At 41.2% G+C, this 16670-nt stretch overlaps 1 protein-coding gene across 2 annotated transcripts in view; it reads right to left on the bottom strand.

Annotated features, from left to right (window-relative positions):
- The window catches only part of COG2 (component of oligomeric golgi complex 2), a 51349-nt gene that overhangs the window by 3956 nt on the left and 30723 nt on the right, over nucleotides 1-16670 (bottom strand). Inside the window, exons 9-15 of one of the 2 annotated variants that reach the window (XM_072823109.1) lie at nucleotides 13273-13399; nucleotides 11209-11348; nucleotides 6677-6738; nucleotides 4562-4713; nucleotides 2814-3011; nucleotides 1862-1934; nucleotides 1430-1569 (exon numbers count right to left, since the gene is read on the bottom strand). In XM_072823109.1, the coding sequence (XP_072679210.1) occupies nucleotides 1430-1569; nucleotides 1862-1934; nucleotides 2814-3011; nucleotides 4562-4713; nucleotides 6677-6738; nucleotides 11209-11348; nucleotides 13273-13399 (892 nt within the window). Of the gene's footprint in view, nucleotides 1-1429; nucleotides 1573-1861; nucleotides 1935-2813; nucleotides 3012-4561; nucleotides 4714-6676; nucleotides 6739-11208; nucleotides 11349-13272; nucleotides 13400-16670 lie in introns of both variants that reach the window. The other variant, XM_072823108.1, reaches the window with a different exon arrangement.

The raw sequence follows: 16670 nt of genomic DNA on the forward strand, positions 1-16670 counted from the left end.
CCCCAGAATAACACTAATGTCTATAGAAAAATACCTGGAGAACAGGAGGGGGCCAAGAAGAGTAAAGCGAGGGGAAATCATATTTAGAGCAGAGCCAGAAAGAGGAAGAGAGAGAAAGAGGGAACAAGCACCTAAGTGTGTACACAGAGGAGGAGGGTTGTGCTTGACTTGGTGCATTTCCAACGAGCTCCCACCAGGTGGACTGACCGACCAGCAAGGATCTAGGGCAAGTAATTGGACTTTTCTTAGTTTAAGTTTCTTTGTCTGCAAACAAGGACACTGGCATTCACTTTATAGAACAAATGAGAGTATCTGACCCCCAAGCACCTGGTAAATATATTAACATCATATACAACAGACAGGAAAAGCTGGTGGCTTAGTAAAAGAATATTAACGAATTTGGGAATATAAAGTAGGTCTCTCTCTCCCACTTTGACATGGGAGTTTCAGGTCAGATCAGAAAGGAAAAATCGGGTGACAAAGTACTCTTGCTGGAAGTGGTAAGCCTATTGCACACGCAGATTTTAAAAGGAAAAAAGGAGTAGCCACAAAGGAGACTTGCTGAAGCTCAGTTCAGCCCTCAAGTGCCTCCAGGACACCGAGTCAGACAGGCAGAGTAACATAAACAGGGAAGATGCCAACGTTGAGGCTGCCCTAAAACAGGGACGTACACAGGAACTCCAGAGAGACTCCAGAAAAGCACAATGTCCTGGGAATTTTCACAGTTCTTGGAAATAATTTTAGTAGTAAAGTGCCTAACATCCAACACTACAATTGAGGAAAAAAAGAAAATTCGATGGAAAATTAAATGACATGTGGCAAGAAGGAAATGAGCATAGAGATGCCTGAAACTGAGAGCTCAGGAGAGGAAACTAAACCACTGGTCAAAATGAAGTCCCCAAATCACCATTCTATAAGATGTGACAACAGGAGAATTCGACCTTGAACATCAGTGTGCATGCACACTTTTTTGAAGTCTTATAAATGCTTTTCATACTCTTAATGTAGCTTTTCAAATCTTATCAAGTTAAAGAACAGGAGAAGGTAGGTACGTGCTAGGGCACTATGAAGGGAACAAGGTAAATTCCATTTTTTTTCAAATATAAGCTACAAAAACCAAGAGGGTATAAAGGAATTAAAAATATTTTATTAAAATGCTTTCTTCTGAAATTACTCTCTTTCCCTAAGGCCAAAGGAATCCAAACAAGTCAGTACTGTCTGAGTCCAATTCCGAAAGCAGCTGACCATCTACCCGGGGGGGGGGTGTCCCCTTCTCAAATATTCTCTGGATGAGGCTGAGCAGGTCTGCCTCTGGGCAGTGCTGCCCCTGGGCACCCATCTCTGTATCTTGATCTGCCACTACCCCCTTGGTGGCTCTCCTACTATGTATTTCCCCACTTCAAAATTATTTTCAGGGAGTGGTGCTGACCTTATTGGTCCTTCGGTAAAGCCTGGGAACCTCCAGGGCACTTTTCAGGTAACTGAAACAAGACTCACTTAAGTCTTGGATGATCCTGTTACTTAAGGCAGGAACACAGGCAGACAGAGACGTCTGAGAGTCCTCCAGGGCTGCTGTTGAGACATATAGATTCAATTTAACCACTTACTCAGGCCTAGATGTGAATCTTATTTTAGACAGCGTCATAGTAGTTAGAGAGTGTACGACAGTAAGTCAAATCAAATCATGAGAATTAAACAAAATATCTCATTTAGAGAAGTTAAAATCACAGAACAGAATACAGATACAACCAAGAATTTACAACTAGAGAAGAAAATGGCATATACATCCTACAGTCTCTGAAGTTTTATTTTAAATTATTTCTTAATCAAAGATTTGCTGAGTCTAAACATTCATTTTTACCTGAGATAGAAGAAAAATTCTTAAAGCCAATCATTTCAAGTTTTGGCTTGATTGTTTCCAAGAGTTCTGGAAGCTGAAATAAATATGCACTTTATATATTCAGTTACTTCTTATAAATCAAAGGAAGAGGCAATTCTATTTGCATCTATAAACTCTAAAATATTGTTAATGAATGCTGAAACTAGACTCAGGACTTTCTGTCATTTTCATCAGAAGAAAATAAAACTCTTTACACTTTCATGATCACAGAATCCAACAACACAGGAAAAGCAGTCCACAGCTATAAGCAGACCCAGGGAATTAGCAGAAGCATTTTCTATTCTGTGGGTCACCCCAGTACCAAAAACAGCTTACAAGGAAGATCAGATTTTGCTCAAAATATATTATTTGTTCAAGTGCCACAATATATTTAAACCGGAGGAAAGGAGAGTTATGTATCAGGGCACTCAAACACAAATTTAATCCACAAAGCCCTCTTCATTAATGATAAAGGCCCTCAATATGGACCCCTATCTAGGGAAAACAGAGGGGGAAATTTTAACAGTTCAGCACTTTCAAAGTACAGCTGAAGATGAAATGTTACCAGGAAATAAGTGGTCAAGTGCGGGAGAAGCAATTAAACTCCAGCCCATTAGCAATCATGCCTGCACAGAGAAAGTGGAGCTAATGGACAGATGGTGCGTGGCTCCCCCAGAGCTAATGACAGCGCCACTGAAAAGGAAGCAGAGGCCCCAGGGTCACACAGGACGAGACTAGACTGATAAGCAAGGAGGCAGAGAGCCCACCTGTGGGAGAGACACTTTGAAGGACAGATGAACATGTCTCCCCAGGTACCCCTGGGTCCCATGATGCTAAGCCCCGTGAAGCCAAATGGTGTCAGGTCTTTGCACATACGGCCTCCTGTGGGAGCACTGAAGCTAGCAGCTGGAATTCTGCCAGGACATGGGCCTACCTGCTCCTGAAGCTTGTCCAGGTCTGCTACCACATACACAAGTTGCGTACTGGAAATGGAGACCACAGGCTTTGTTTCCGAAGGGCCACTTCCTTGGTCTTCACCATTTCCTTGGGTAACGGAAGGGTCTTTGCTACCAGTTACCAAAGGCTTTTTAATATCCTTGGTACTTTCATTAGAGATGGGCCTGAGTAAAAGCTGAAAAACCATTTCAATGATTATTTTTCCACTAGCAACATCTCTGAGCTTTTATTTTTGTGGGTCAACAACTCACCTAAAGTGACAGCTATCTACAAAGTACTCAGTACAAGTTCACCAGTGAAAGCACAACAAGGAGAAACAAGGTCAAACTACATACAACCTCAAGTATGCTTATCCTTAAACCTGTGTCTAATTTCTGATAAAAAACATAACAGGTAAAAATAAAATAGGTCCCTAAATGGAACGAAAATTAATTTCTGGAATATCAAACCTCATTATGCTTCAAATACTACAAACAAAAGTGACTCACATCATGTATTGTTACAAGGGAAAAACCAGAGAGAGATACTCTGGCATCAAGAAAAAAATGAAATAACAAATATTCGAAGCAAAGTAACTTATTAAGAACACATGAAGCGGCCAACTTGGGCCTAACTGAAGAACTGCACCAAGGCCCGTTGTGTCCCTGGAACTGACTACACAGTGCTCTTCAGAAACAGCTTGAAGGATGGGTTGTCTGCTAAGACCCTTTTGAGCAGAGGAAGGCAAAAGAGAAAAAGAAAACTAGCTTCCACAGAGCTTCCAGGATCTGCCAGGCACTTCTGTCAACAATTTGTTGGTCAACAAGTATCTCTTTACTCCTCACAACCACACAGAGAAGCTGCTTTCCCATTTTACAGATGAAGAATTTGGGACTCCTAGAGCTAATTGTCCCAACATCACAAAATATAAAAGTGGCAGAACCTGGGTTTGATTCTGACTGAAGCCTGTGCTCCTTCCATTAGAACATGCAGCAGGATGACGACGTGCTTGTCGCCTACTCCAGCTGAGATGGCATTCCCTCCCAAAGATGAGGCTTCTTCATGTTGTCCTTCCTGAGAGCTAACACACGCCTATCTTCATACTCCTCACATACACTTAACAGGCTGCTTATCTGTCTCACTGGAGACAGTCCAGGAGGCAGGGCCTCTCTGAGGCCAAGACACAGGTGCAGGGCCTGCTTGCGTGCTCAGTGCTGGCCTGTAGGAACACTTTATGGACAATACCTTATCTTTACAGGTGTGTGCAAATCTAATACAATCAACTACTTGACAAAGAGAAAAGTAGGCTGTTTTGAAATGAAGAGAAGGTTAATTAATTTTCCTATCTTTTAATCTCCATGATCACATGATTTTTTAAAACTTCCAAATACAATTAAAATGTATTTTTTATTCCTACTCACTTTCATTAAAATGAGCATCTTTGTTTTAATATGGAGGCACCTCAAAAATTCTGGCCTTGAGAAGGGAACAAGAGCTTGTCAGTGCAGCACCTTCCCATAAAAGGAAGCACTGACTATGTGATAATTAACACCCATAAAAGGCAATGGTGCTGAGACAAAAAAGGAAACAAACATGGCTGCAAACTTGAGAAAGGAGCCCACTCTTGTCCTCCAGATCAACCTCTCGTGACAACACGGCCTTGTAAAATCTTAGCACACCTAGTGTTAAGGTGTCTGGAATTCCCAACAGCGTTGAATGCATAAGAGCTGCTGGACCAGCCCTCACCTCACTGACAAACATGGAGTACCGAGCCAAAATCTGCAGCGTGAGCCTCCAGAGACGATGCGCCAGCGCTGGCAAGAACATCTCATCTGACCAACACTTCTGCAGGCTGCTCCATGTCCGGTGAGAAGCCAAAAGGCAAAACGAACTGCCGGCTAGAGAGGAAAAGAGGCATGTAAAGAATCACAGGCAATTCAAGGCTTAATTCTAATATTTTCAATGTGTAATTCCGGACTGAAGAAGTGGCCATAATCCATGCTATCATATCTTTCATGACAATGCGTTTTCTAATTTTATACAATTCCCCTTCCCAGGTGTTTGAGAAATATTAAACATACACAGCATTCAAAATAATTTGTTAATGGGTATTTTATACCAAATCAATAAACACAATCAGGAGTGACAGTCACTAAAAAAAAAAAAAAAAAAAAAAAAGGAGTGACAGTCACCTGCAAAGGTTTCGACTTTAGTTTTGAATGTGTCCTATTTTGTTTGTCTATTCTTGTGTTCCTCTACCTGAACACACTATTTATGTACAGGAAGTCAATTATATATGACCATGTTTCGCAAAGACACATGGGAACAAACTTTGAGGCTAAGACAGTGCAGTCCAGGCTGACTTAGCCACACAGAAACGAACCGAAGTTTCAACAGAGCAGCCTAGAGACCTATGTAGCTACAGAAATAGACATAGAGCATGTAAGAGGCCACCGGACATTAGATTAATGAGGCTATTAAGGAAAGCAAGCATGTCTGGAACCCACCCAAACCACTGTCACCTGCCCAATATCCCAGGATGGGGGCTGAGGACCCTGGAGGCCTGGGGCAGGAACCCCAGTTGTGAATCATCCCCCAGGAGGGAAGGGCCATCCTTTTTTTTTTTTTTAATTTTTTTAATAATAAATTTATTTTTTATTGGTGTTCAATTTGCCAACATACAGAATAACACCCAGTGCTCATCCCGTCAAGTGCCCCCCTCAGTGCCCGTCACCCATTCACCCCCACCCCCCGCCCTCCTCCCCTTCCACCACCCCTAGTTGGTTTCCCAGAGTTAGGAGTCTTTATGTTCTGTCTCTCTTTCTGATATTTCCTACCCATTTCTTCTCCCTTCCCTTCTATTCCCTTTCACTATTATTTATATTGGGAAGGGCCATACTGATCCTTTACCTCAGCCTGCGAGGAAAGCAGATAGAAGCCAGTTTGCTATACAGAGAGCTGATCACCTGGGGGGGGGGGGGGGTCCCCTTCACATGTTATTATATTCAGAAACAAAAATGAGGTCTGCTTCCTATGTTTTTAAAGCATTTTTAAAAATTTTAATTCCAGTGTAGTTAACACAGTTAACACACTATTGTGTTAGTTTCAGGTGTACAATATAATGAATTCAACAATTCTGAACATTACTCAGTGCTCATCATGATACATGTCCTCTTAATCCTCACCACCTATTTCCCCCTCCCCCCACCGACCTCCCCTCTGGTGACCATCAGTTTGCTCTATATAGTTAAGAGTGTTTCTTGGTTTGTCTTTTTCTTCTCTTTGCTCGTTTTATTTCTTAAATTACATATGTGAGTGAGATCATATGGTATCTGTTTTTCTCTGACTTATTTAGCATAATACTCTCTAGCTCTATTCATGTCCTTGAAATGGCAAGATTTCATTCTTTTTTTACAGCTGAAATAATATCTCATTATTTTACCATGTTTATTTATTTATTTATTTATAAAATTTTTATTTATTTATGATAGTCACACACACACACAGAGAGAGAGAGAGGCGGAGACATAGGCAGAGGGAGAAGCAGGCTCCATGCACCGGGAGCCCGACGTGGGATTCGATCCAGGGTCTCCAGGATCGTGCCCTGGGCCAAAGGCAGGTGCCAAACCACTGCACCACCCAGGGATCCCTATTTTATCATGTTTATAAAGAAGTTCTATAAACAAAAAAAAAAATTTGATTTCTTTTAGCCTCTTTAAAAAAAAAAAAGAGGTTGAGTTACGCCTTGAAGGTCTAGCCTACTGCCTGACAGGACAAGGGGCATGTACCCTCAGAATGTGAAGGTCTAGGTGACTGGCTGAGCTTCACTCACTCTCTGAGGAATCACTTTCAGGAAGTTACCTGGAGCATCCTCCAGTACATCTGTAAGTGCTGCTTCTAAGGATCCTGCGATTTCTCTAAACCTGAAATAGAAACAGCACAGATTATGGTTTATGCAGCTGCTAAATGCCTTTCCCTGCCCATTCTCCCACCTTCCTGAGGACCAGGATCACCTCCACCCACTTGTCCCTCAGCCTGACGCTCTTAACGATGCCCAACCAGCCCCAGAATGCCTATTCTCCCAAACATCTTTTTTAACTAAACTAGGAATACATTTTTCTTGATTCAGCCACTATTACATAGGGCTTCTCTATTATTTCCAGCTGAGTGGAATCACAACTAACCCCACATGTTTCAAACTAAACAAGCTGCCCATGTAAGCCTCCATCAAGAAGCTGTGCCTGGCAAGTCCTAGCTGGCTGGACTCATGCCATCACCTCACAGCCACAAGATGGTATTTATCTCCAATCCATTTCGATTTGCACAATCCCAGGAAAGGACACGTCCCCAAACTAAGGAACAGGAAGGCTGTATTCCGTGTCTTTGCAAACTAGAGAAAAGCCACTGCAAATAGCCCATTAACACTATAACAGCTTGCTGCTCACATGCTTCCTATTTCTACTGAGCCCCTCATGCTGTCCAGCACCTACCCTGCTGGCACTGCCACCCAGCATCTGCATCACTGCTCTGTGGGTCAGTTTCTTGTGTTGGACTGCCAGGCATCACAACATCCCATCACAGACTTGTTTTAATAACTGATGTGGGCACATGTTTAGGACTTTGTGACATGAAAAGTGTGTGTATTTCTTAAATGAGCTGCTCATGTGGCAATCTATTTCCCAACTACATACCTTCCCCCGTCGCATCTTTCCCAGCACACTCCTATCACCAGCTAGTTCCTTTGCTAGCAACACATTCTGACATGCACTCAAGATTAATTTACCTAATTGAGCATTCTGGATTTTTATAGTATATGTGTGCTTTTTAGAAGTGGTTCAGAGATGGAGCTTAAGGAAACTTTCTGAAGGGGGAAAAGAACAGTACGTTAAAGAGCGGCAGCCATGCCTTCCACAAATGTGCAACACAGCACAAAGCCCAGGAGCCCAAGGCCGCCCTACACTGTTAGAGCTAGCCCGGTTCCTAGAGCTTCCTGTAGCCTACACAGACAGAAACTGCCTAAGGAAGCCCACAGAAGGCTCGCCTCCCCAAGCTGCTGGCGACAGGCACAGGGGGAACAAGGGAGAGGCAGAAAGGTGGGGTGAGAAGGGACCCTGGGAGGCTAACCGAGAATGGCAACAAGAGGGGTGGTGACCCTGTGCCCAGTGAAGAGAAGGGGGAAGAGGTGCTCTGAAGATGGGAGAACACACCAGCCCCAGGTCTCAGCCTCGGGCCCCTCACACCACCACTTTTTCCAAAACCTATACAAACTACAGACAGTAAGCTCCAACAGGGAAAAGGCCTGAGAGCTAACCTGGCACTGTTGATGGCTGGGAAAACCTGGAAGCAAGCTACATGGCCCCAAGTAAGGAAATGGTTACAAAACGTGTGGCACATTCATCCTAGAATGTGGTATGAGAAGAAGTTGGCTTGAAGCTGCCCAGCAATAAGAACAAATATAAATAATTTAGTGGTGAGTAAAGACACAGGACACAAAATTATGTGTATGTTTATGCTGACAATGAGAACACACACGTGAGAAGGTACCAGAACCAAAGGTGACAGGATCCCTGGTATCTCACTGCCTTCACACAGCCCTTTGCCTGTGTGACCAAGTGGGAAGACTCTTGACAGTGTAACTGCCCAGGTCACTTGACAGAGCTGTGCCTCCCCAGCCAGAAGCCCAGCACCAGCACCTCATGCAGCTTTGCAGAGCAGTTAGCTGCCAGGATTGAAGTGATAGGTTACAGGTCATCTTGCAAAACAGCAAAAAGTGAGAGGTTAGTTTGGTGGAACCTGAGAAGCCATGCCATGGTTTGCCCATGCACATGTGATGCCATTCTGCTCTCACCAGGGTATTTGTAACAAGGACAAATCCCAAATAAAACATCTCTAAATGCTTAAATTTGGGTTTGGGGAAGGTCTCTAAACCTCTTCCTCCATGCATGCTACAGGTCTGCAAGCCTCCAAAAGTGCTCCTATAAAAATCAATACGGCAATGAGAATTTCCTTCTGCTCAGTGGTATATCAGAAATGTTGCAGGGCACATCTCTACTTTGTACACACACATACTTGAAGGCAAAGGGTAATAAGCACATCAATGCTGTTGACTCCACATAATTAAGGAGAAAATATGCTATGTTTGGCATGTACCAAACACAGTACATACTGTGAACATTCTGGGAGTATATAATATTCTAATAAGATTTTAATTAAAGGACGTAAACCTTAACCTTTGGGATTTAAGAGACTAACACCTGTTTCTAGGTAGCCACTGACACACAATTTGACACCATTTTGTACACATTTGCATTCGTTTTCATCTTATGAGAAACTGAGTCCTGAAGCTACTTTCCAATATGCCTATAAAGAGGAGTGAAATGAAGACCCAGCAGGGTCTCAGGAACAGTGTGGGGGTACAAGTATGCTCCAGAAGGTGCTGGATGGGAGTGCTGCCCTTTTTCCTAAGACAGTGGGGATGTAGGCCTACAGTCAGACCAGAAGCATAAACCTGTTCTCAAGGGTGCAATATGAATATTTCTCCCTATAAATATGTCAAAGCATACCACCCCACTGGCTTTTAGCTTCCTTTACATGACCCTGAAGTGATTTCGGTAACAATACAACTCTGACCCTAGTCATGTTTGTGGAACTTTTTGTCATCCCTCAGAGTAAACAATTCAATACCTGGTAAAAATCAACAGAACTGTCCTACAAAGTATTACCTGAATTTATTTTTTAAATGGAAAAACAAACATTGAATACAAGTTCCACACTTCGTAACTCAAACGTCATTTTTGAAAATTTCACAAATTTTAAAACACTTTACAGACAAAAGTTAACCAATCCCTTGGAATGCTTAATGTTTCTGATGAAGGTAAAAAATCTCTCAGGGAACTGGCTGACTTTCAACATACTTTAAGGCCCAGTTGCCAGCCCCATGAGAACCAGCCAAGGCGAGGCTGTGCTGTCACTGTGGGGCCTGGCTGGCCAAAACAGGCCCCTGGAGCTCCATGAGGGCAGGCCCAGGAGGCAGGGTGACAGGACAAGATTGCCAAGCGTGGGGTCATGGGATTGGGGGGGCGGGTAACAAGAGGAGTCTGGAGGCAGCAGAGAGGCCTATATAGCATGATGGTACTGGGCACCTAAAGCATGCTAACTCTAAACGTGGACTAAAATGCAGACATGTCTTCTCCACTGCGTCTTATACTGTGACATAATGCTTCACTATTTTTAGTTCTGCTCCTGAATCAAAAGGCTTCTTGCCCTGGCTTGATCTTGATTATCTTCTAAAAACTACTTCCAGTGCAGCCTGCGAATACCTTAGATGAACAGATCCTTAATTTCCTACTCAGAGACAAGCTACGTGGTGATATGACCTCGGGAAATTAAGCATAAAACACAGTATGGTATGAGAAAGGGCATCTCACTAACGTTCTGATAACTGTGATTTCATTATCAGAGGATGATTACATACATTCTCAATCATGGCAAGCAATTATAATCAAGGTACCTAATCCTTAATATATTTCCCTCTCTCTAATTCTCCCTCAGAACTCTAGGGAAAAGGACTGCATCATAACGAATCACTCAGTGATTTAAAGAAAAAGCCTGTGACTCTTTATGGATCATTCTATCTAAAACACTCTAGCTAATGTCATTCTGTGAAGGAACTTACCTCATTCAAAGACTGTATAAAAATGCCTATTCTCATCTATTTTTCTAGTGGAACATACACTGCTAGGATTTTATCCTAAATTTCCCTGATAGTTTTTAGGAGCACTTATTTACATACATGATATCATCGTGACATCTGTTAGAAGCATCATCATTTTCCAGAACAGAGATAACAAATGTCAGATTATAAAGGAAAGCCAAAAATAACTAGGATTCTCATAAACTGATTGATGGAACAAAATACAAAGTACACTTAAGGCTGTGCTTCTCCCCACTCTCTCTAAGGGAAAGAACTGTCCAGGGAAGCCAACAACAGATTGGGCTGGGTCCACTGTTTGACAGAGGGGTGTGCTGAGAAGGGGCAAGGGGAGAGTATGCTACTCCAGAGCCCCTCCTGTCTACCTCTGCGTGATGGATAAGGGCATTCAAGGCATGTATGTGGAGTTGGGGGACAGGGGATGGAGTTGGGGGCAGATGGAGCTGGGCCCAGAATCCACCTTAAATCCAAGGCTGGTGTTCTCGGCCCCCTAATTACCAAATTCTTTCTTGTCGTGCAAGCCAGAACTTTGGCAATCGAAACACTTCTTACATGTTTCCCCTTTACATTTTGCTTCCAAGAACAGTATAATGATCTCAAAGGAAGGGCTGTTAAGTGGGGCAACAGCCTGCCAGTATTCAAATTCCTTTTCAGCAGGTAGGGGGAGGAATAAATTACTGACCTTATTTGAAAATAAACAGGTAAGTTCCACTTATTATTGAAGCTGTGATAGGCAGGATGTGCTCTTAATCTTCTAACACTGGCCTGTGATCCACACTGCCGTTCAAATGCTCTTACAAAATCCATACTTATGGTGTATTTCTAAAATAAGAACAAACAGGTGGAATTTTTATTGTAAGCCAACTAACCAGAGATGAGAACCTACTGGAAAAACTATCATCAAGATAAAGGAGGTGAACACTGTGACTCAGTTTCAGAGCTGACAGGGACCTGAAGAGAGCTTTCTTTGCAGGTCCTGACCTGAAGACCAGGTAATGCCCAAAGTGGCTCAATGACACGCTCAAGGTGACATGCTCAAGGTCTTACATGGGCAAGCCCACCTGGAAACCCAGTGCTCTGTGAATGACGGCTCTCATATTCTAGGGCAACCCTAACCTAGTCCATTGGAATTGGTAGAGACCATAAATTAAGTATTGCTCCAACAGGAGTAGAAAATTTTTAAAAGGAAAGAATCATCCAGGTGAGCAATCACATCATTTCTGTAGACGAGACAGCATGGAAGTTGACAGGGGGTGCTCACGATGCCATGGAGAGCAGCAGCTGAACCCTACTTAGCATTCAGCACCTGTGCGTGTGCTTACAACGGTCTTATTTAATTTAGCCCACAAAACTACCCTACTGGGTAATAACTGTTATTATCTTAAAAATGAAGTTTCCTCTTCTGTTTAAGCTCAGAGAAAATTTGCCCAAAGAAATAAAGGGCACAGAACCATGAGTGGTCAGCAGAGCAAAACCACAGATATTGTAAATGCACCTTCCTCTGCAGGTACTCTAGACCCCAAGCGCCCAGGCTCTAAGGAGAACATTTGTGGACTTTCCATATACTTCTTAATTAAGAGGACTCAATTCTGGCTTACCAAACCATTCACCTAAATATGCTGAAGTCTGTGCTTAGGCCAGAATTGTAGTGTACTCAGCACTACACATTTTTAATTTCTTTCAATTGGTCCGAGCAACACTTAAATAGAATCCCCTGAGTGTGGTCTAAATGTACGGAGTTGAGGCAAAGGTATTATTCATCTGTCTGGGATCAAACTATATATACCTCTGCAGATGATGGGATGCTAAAGGAATACAAAACTATTTCTCTCTTCACAAGAAGCCTGTTACAGTAATGCTGAAAGCCTTTTTTGAAAGAAACTGACAAATGCCATGTTTGCTGGAAATATACCTACCAACATTCAGTCCTGGTTTAGAATTCTAAAGTCAAAATTCTATGAGAAAGTGTCATTTCTGAGCTGAAACATCACCTAAGCCTAACGTGATCAGTACTATTCCCTAAAGCACAGCAAAACACAAAGGGTCTTAAAACGCTTGTGCTTAAGACCACTATTTCATTCTGCTTATAGTATCTATTTTTAAAAGCCCTATTTTAAAAATCACAAAAATTGCTATAACACAAATTACTGAAAACAATACCAAGTGATCATATTGTTCAACATACTGCAGCATCACACAATTAGTTAAGAAAAGAGGTTAGTGGGATTTCTGGAAAAATAAAGCTCCAAATTTGTTGTCTTACCTGTTTTTGAAGTCCATCAGGCCCCAGGCTCATCACACTTACTGTCTGCCTCTCTACACTTTAAAAACTAAATAGAATTTTACAATCCAATCAATATGCTTAGTTTTCCTTAAAATTAATACAGTACATACAGATCTGCAAATCTAATTTTTCATGGAAAACTGTGACAAGACTGGCTTTTAATGGTCTTTAGGATCTTTTTTAAAAAGTGAGAAAATAATTTTTTTAAAAGTGAGAAAAATAATGCACATATCTCATAATTGTTTAGACTGAATTTTACTATACATTCTCAAATTAAAATATTTATTCCCAAAAGTGCCAGAGACTATTACTTGAATGAAACAATTTTTAAGTAAATGCTCACTCACGAACCTAAATTTTTATTTTTAATAAACCACTAAACCAAGACTGTGCAGAAAACATGATTAGGCTCAAGCCTCTGGTTATTATCTTCAAGAATCAAGATGATGGAGGAAAAGGTACCTCATGAAATGCATCAGGATTCCCAGGATTAAAAAGAGAAGGCAACTTTTCTTCTAATCCTTGTACTATTTCTGGCCAGACAGAGTTCACCAAAAAATCATACCCAGGAACAGTATTGCCTTTTTCACTGTAAGACAAGAGCAAAATTTCAATCAGATACACTGTGCTCTTCTATTTAAAAAGGGTAAAATTAAAAATAAATAAATAAATAAATAAATAAATAAATAAATAAATAAATAAATAAATAAAAAGGGTAAAATTCTATCTGTGGTGTTTTTACTAAAAGTTCCTCAGTCTAAAACTTATTTTGACCTTTAAAAAAAAACTCTCTTTGTCAATTAACTTGTTCATAGCCTCACACTTCTATTTGACTCCTTGATCCCAGTCTCTCCTTGAAGCTGATATGTCCTCTGTATCCTGACTCCTCTATTTATCACACAGGAGAGCAAGCTGGTATCAAGGTTAAGGCAAAACTACCACATCAAATTGCCTTGGCACGATTCCCCTCCTAATTAGGCCACCATACTTAACACTCTATCTTGGAAAAGTAGTAGTTCAATAACACAAGAAAAGCAACCTTTGCACCCAATCTTAATATTAGTAAGCCATAAAACATTGTAAATTATGTTAATTTATCAATTACTAGGAGCTTTGTGAAGATGATGCTATCTCCAAGATCACCTTCAGTTCTAAAATTCTAGTACTGCTCTGTGTAAAATTTTGATCATAAATCTTGATACAAAAAACTTGTTACATTAATGGTTTGTTGTGTGTCCATGCTTTATTTTGCATTTTTTAGCAAAAGACTGGGCTTTGGATTTCTAATTCACAACTCAGATGAGAGGCAACACTGAGATAAAGCATCCACTCAGGAGCTCATCTTTAGATAGAGATGATAGGATACAGATCATAGGATCATCATACGGGTTAACATTTGTAAAGCATTTAGGCTAGGGCCTGGCATACAGTAAGTGCTATGTTAGTGATGTTTATATACATTAAGTAAATAAGTAAGACAGATTCCTTAAGTTTCTCCTGAATTTAAAGACACATAAGTATCTTTGAGGCAAATGTCCCCTCAATTACAACCCATTCTGATTGTTGTATGTTGCATAATATGCTCTATTTTAAGATAATTTTCTTTAACGATGGTCAGCAATTCAATATACGTTATTTCAGCAAAACTGGGAGTTTTGTAGCCAAGTTGTGATAGGGAATTGGGATTTACTATGCTGGTTTTTTTTTTTTTTTTAAAGATTTTATTTATTTACTCATGAGGGACAGAGAGAGAGAAGCAGGCTCCATGCAGGGACCCCGATGTGGGACTCGATCCCGGGTCTCCAGGATCACGCCCTGGGCCAAAAGCAGGCACTAAACCGCTGAGCCACCCAGGCTGCCCAACTATGCTGGTATTAAACAGAAAAATGCTTTTGTAATTTTCCTACTTAGTGAAAATTATCAGGAAAGATAGGTTATCAAGGAAGCTATGCTTTACTGTCCAGAAAGGGATACCAAATAATCTTACTATAGTTCATTATTGGTAAGAAATCACTGGCTGGGAAGAGGGCTAGGGAAGGCAAAGAAGATGCCTGCTTCCCACACACCCATACTTTTACTCATACTAAGAACTAGCTCTATTAAGATATCTAGAGAAGGAAAGAATGAAATTAAGGATTTTAGAACTACAGAGGCACATAGTATAAGCAATATTAAATGACAAGATTTCCTCATCCCCCAGGTAAATACCTACTGAAAGCCCCAAAGAGAAAATTTACATCTGCAAGATTAACAGTTGAAACAGATGGCTAATGAGAAAAGTGAATCCTTATTCTTTGGAAGATAAATACTACATGCTGCTGGAGCTGCCAGATTCTAAAGGGCACATACAGAAAACAACAGAGGGAAAAAGAAGAGAATGGAGAGGGAAGCAGAGATTGTGGAAACCTGAAGGCAAGAGCTGAGCAAGGGGGACAGTCAGGGGTGGCCTAATGAGGGTGCTTCGGGCAAATGAAGATCTATTAAGGTACAACTTTGATTCCTGAAATTTCTGAAGCTTCTACATGAATTCTGTCACACTGAAATCTGTGGGAAAGAACTTCCAAAGCGCTGAAATCTGACATTTCATAACTAAGACTAGCCTTGTCAAATCTAAGTGACGACTGATTGTTTACTAACTGTGGCTTCTTTAATTTTACATCATGACTTTTTTTTTTCAAAGATTCTATTTATTTATTTGAGAGCAAAAAAGCACAAGCAGGATGGGGAAAGGCAGAGTAAGAGGGAGAAGCACATTCCCCACTGAGCACGAAGCCTGCTGTGGGGCTCAATCTAGGAACCCTGAGATCACGACCTGAGCCAAAGGCAAACACTCAACCGACTGAGCCACCCAGGTATCCTAATATCACATCATGACTTCTAAATTCTAATAGTCTTTTTTTTTAATATTTTTTTTTTAATTTTATTTATTTATGATAGTCACAGAGAGAGACAGAGAGAGAGAGGCAGAGACATAGGCAGAGGGAGAAGCAGGCTCCATGCAGGGAGCCTGATGTGGGATTCGATCCTGGGTCTCCAGGATCGCGCCCTGGGCCAAAGGCAGGCGCTAAACTAAATTCTTACCTAAAATCCAAATCCAACTAAATCTTCAAGATTACTAAACACAAGTGGCAAAATTAGGCTTTCTCTAAAATTATGTAGTGGAAATAGGACACTTCAATGGTCACGTGGCACATTTATTACCCCAGACTTTTCTTTCCAAAGAACAAAAATCCAAGACCAAATATATTGATTGCTTACTTCATAAAGATTAGGGACCTCATTTGCCTTTCTAATGCTGGAAACAGATTCATTCTTTCATTATACAAACACTGGGGGGGTTGCTATCTTCAAGATGCTGTGCCAAGTGAGAAAGGTGTGGGCAGTGCAGAAGGGGAGTACACGCTAAGTTTATGAACATCAGTCTCAACACAGGTAAAGGTCAACATGTACTATAATCCAGAGCATGTAGATAATGCTGAACATCAAGATGAAGGATGGTCTCTTGAAAGAGGTGGTATCTAAGTGAAGCTTTGTATGGAGTGACAGGTCAACAGAAAGACAAAGGGGATAGGAAGGGCAGGAGACAATGAGGGAAAACAGAAGCACAGAGTAAGATGTTCCTCAACTTATGATGGGAGTTAGTTCCTAATAAACCCATCGTAAGTTGGAAATCTCATAAGCTGAAAATGCATTTAATACTCCTAACCTATTGAATATCAGAGCCCAGCCCAGCCTACCTTAAATGTCCTCAGAACACTTACAGTATGGTACAGCTGGACAAAATCATCTAACGCAAAGCCTATTTCACAATAAATAGTTGAATATCTCATGTAATTTTTACTGAACATTGCACTGAAAAA

Source organism: Canis lupus, chromosome 4 (assembly GCF_048164855.1).
Source record: "Canis lupus baileyi chromosome 4, mCanLup2.hap1, whole genome shotgun sequence".
In the NCBI taxonomy this organism is placed as follows: domain Eukaryota; kingdom Metazoa; phylum Chordata; class Mammalia; order Carnivora; family Canidae; genus Canis; species Canis lupus.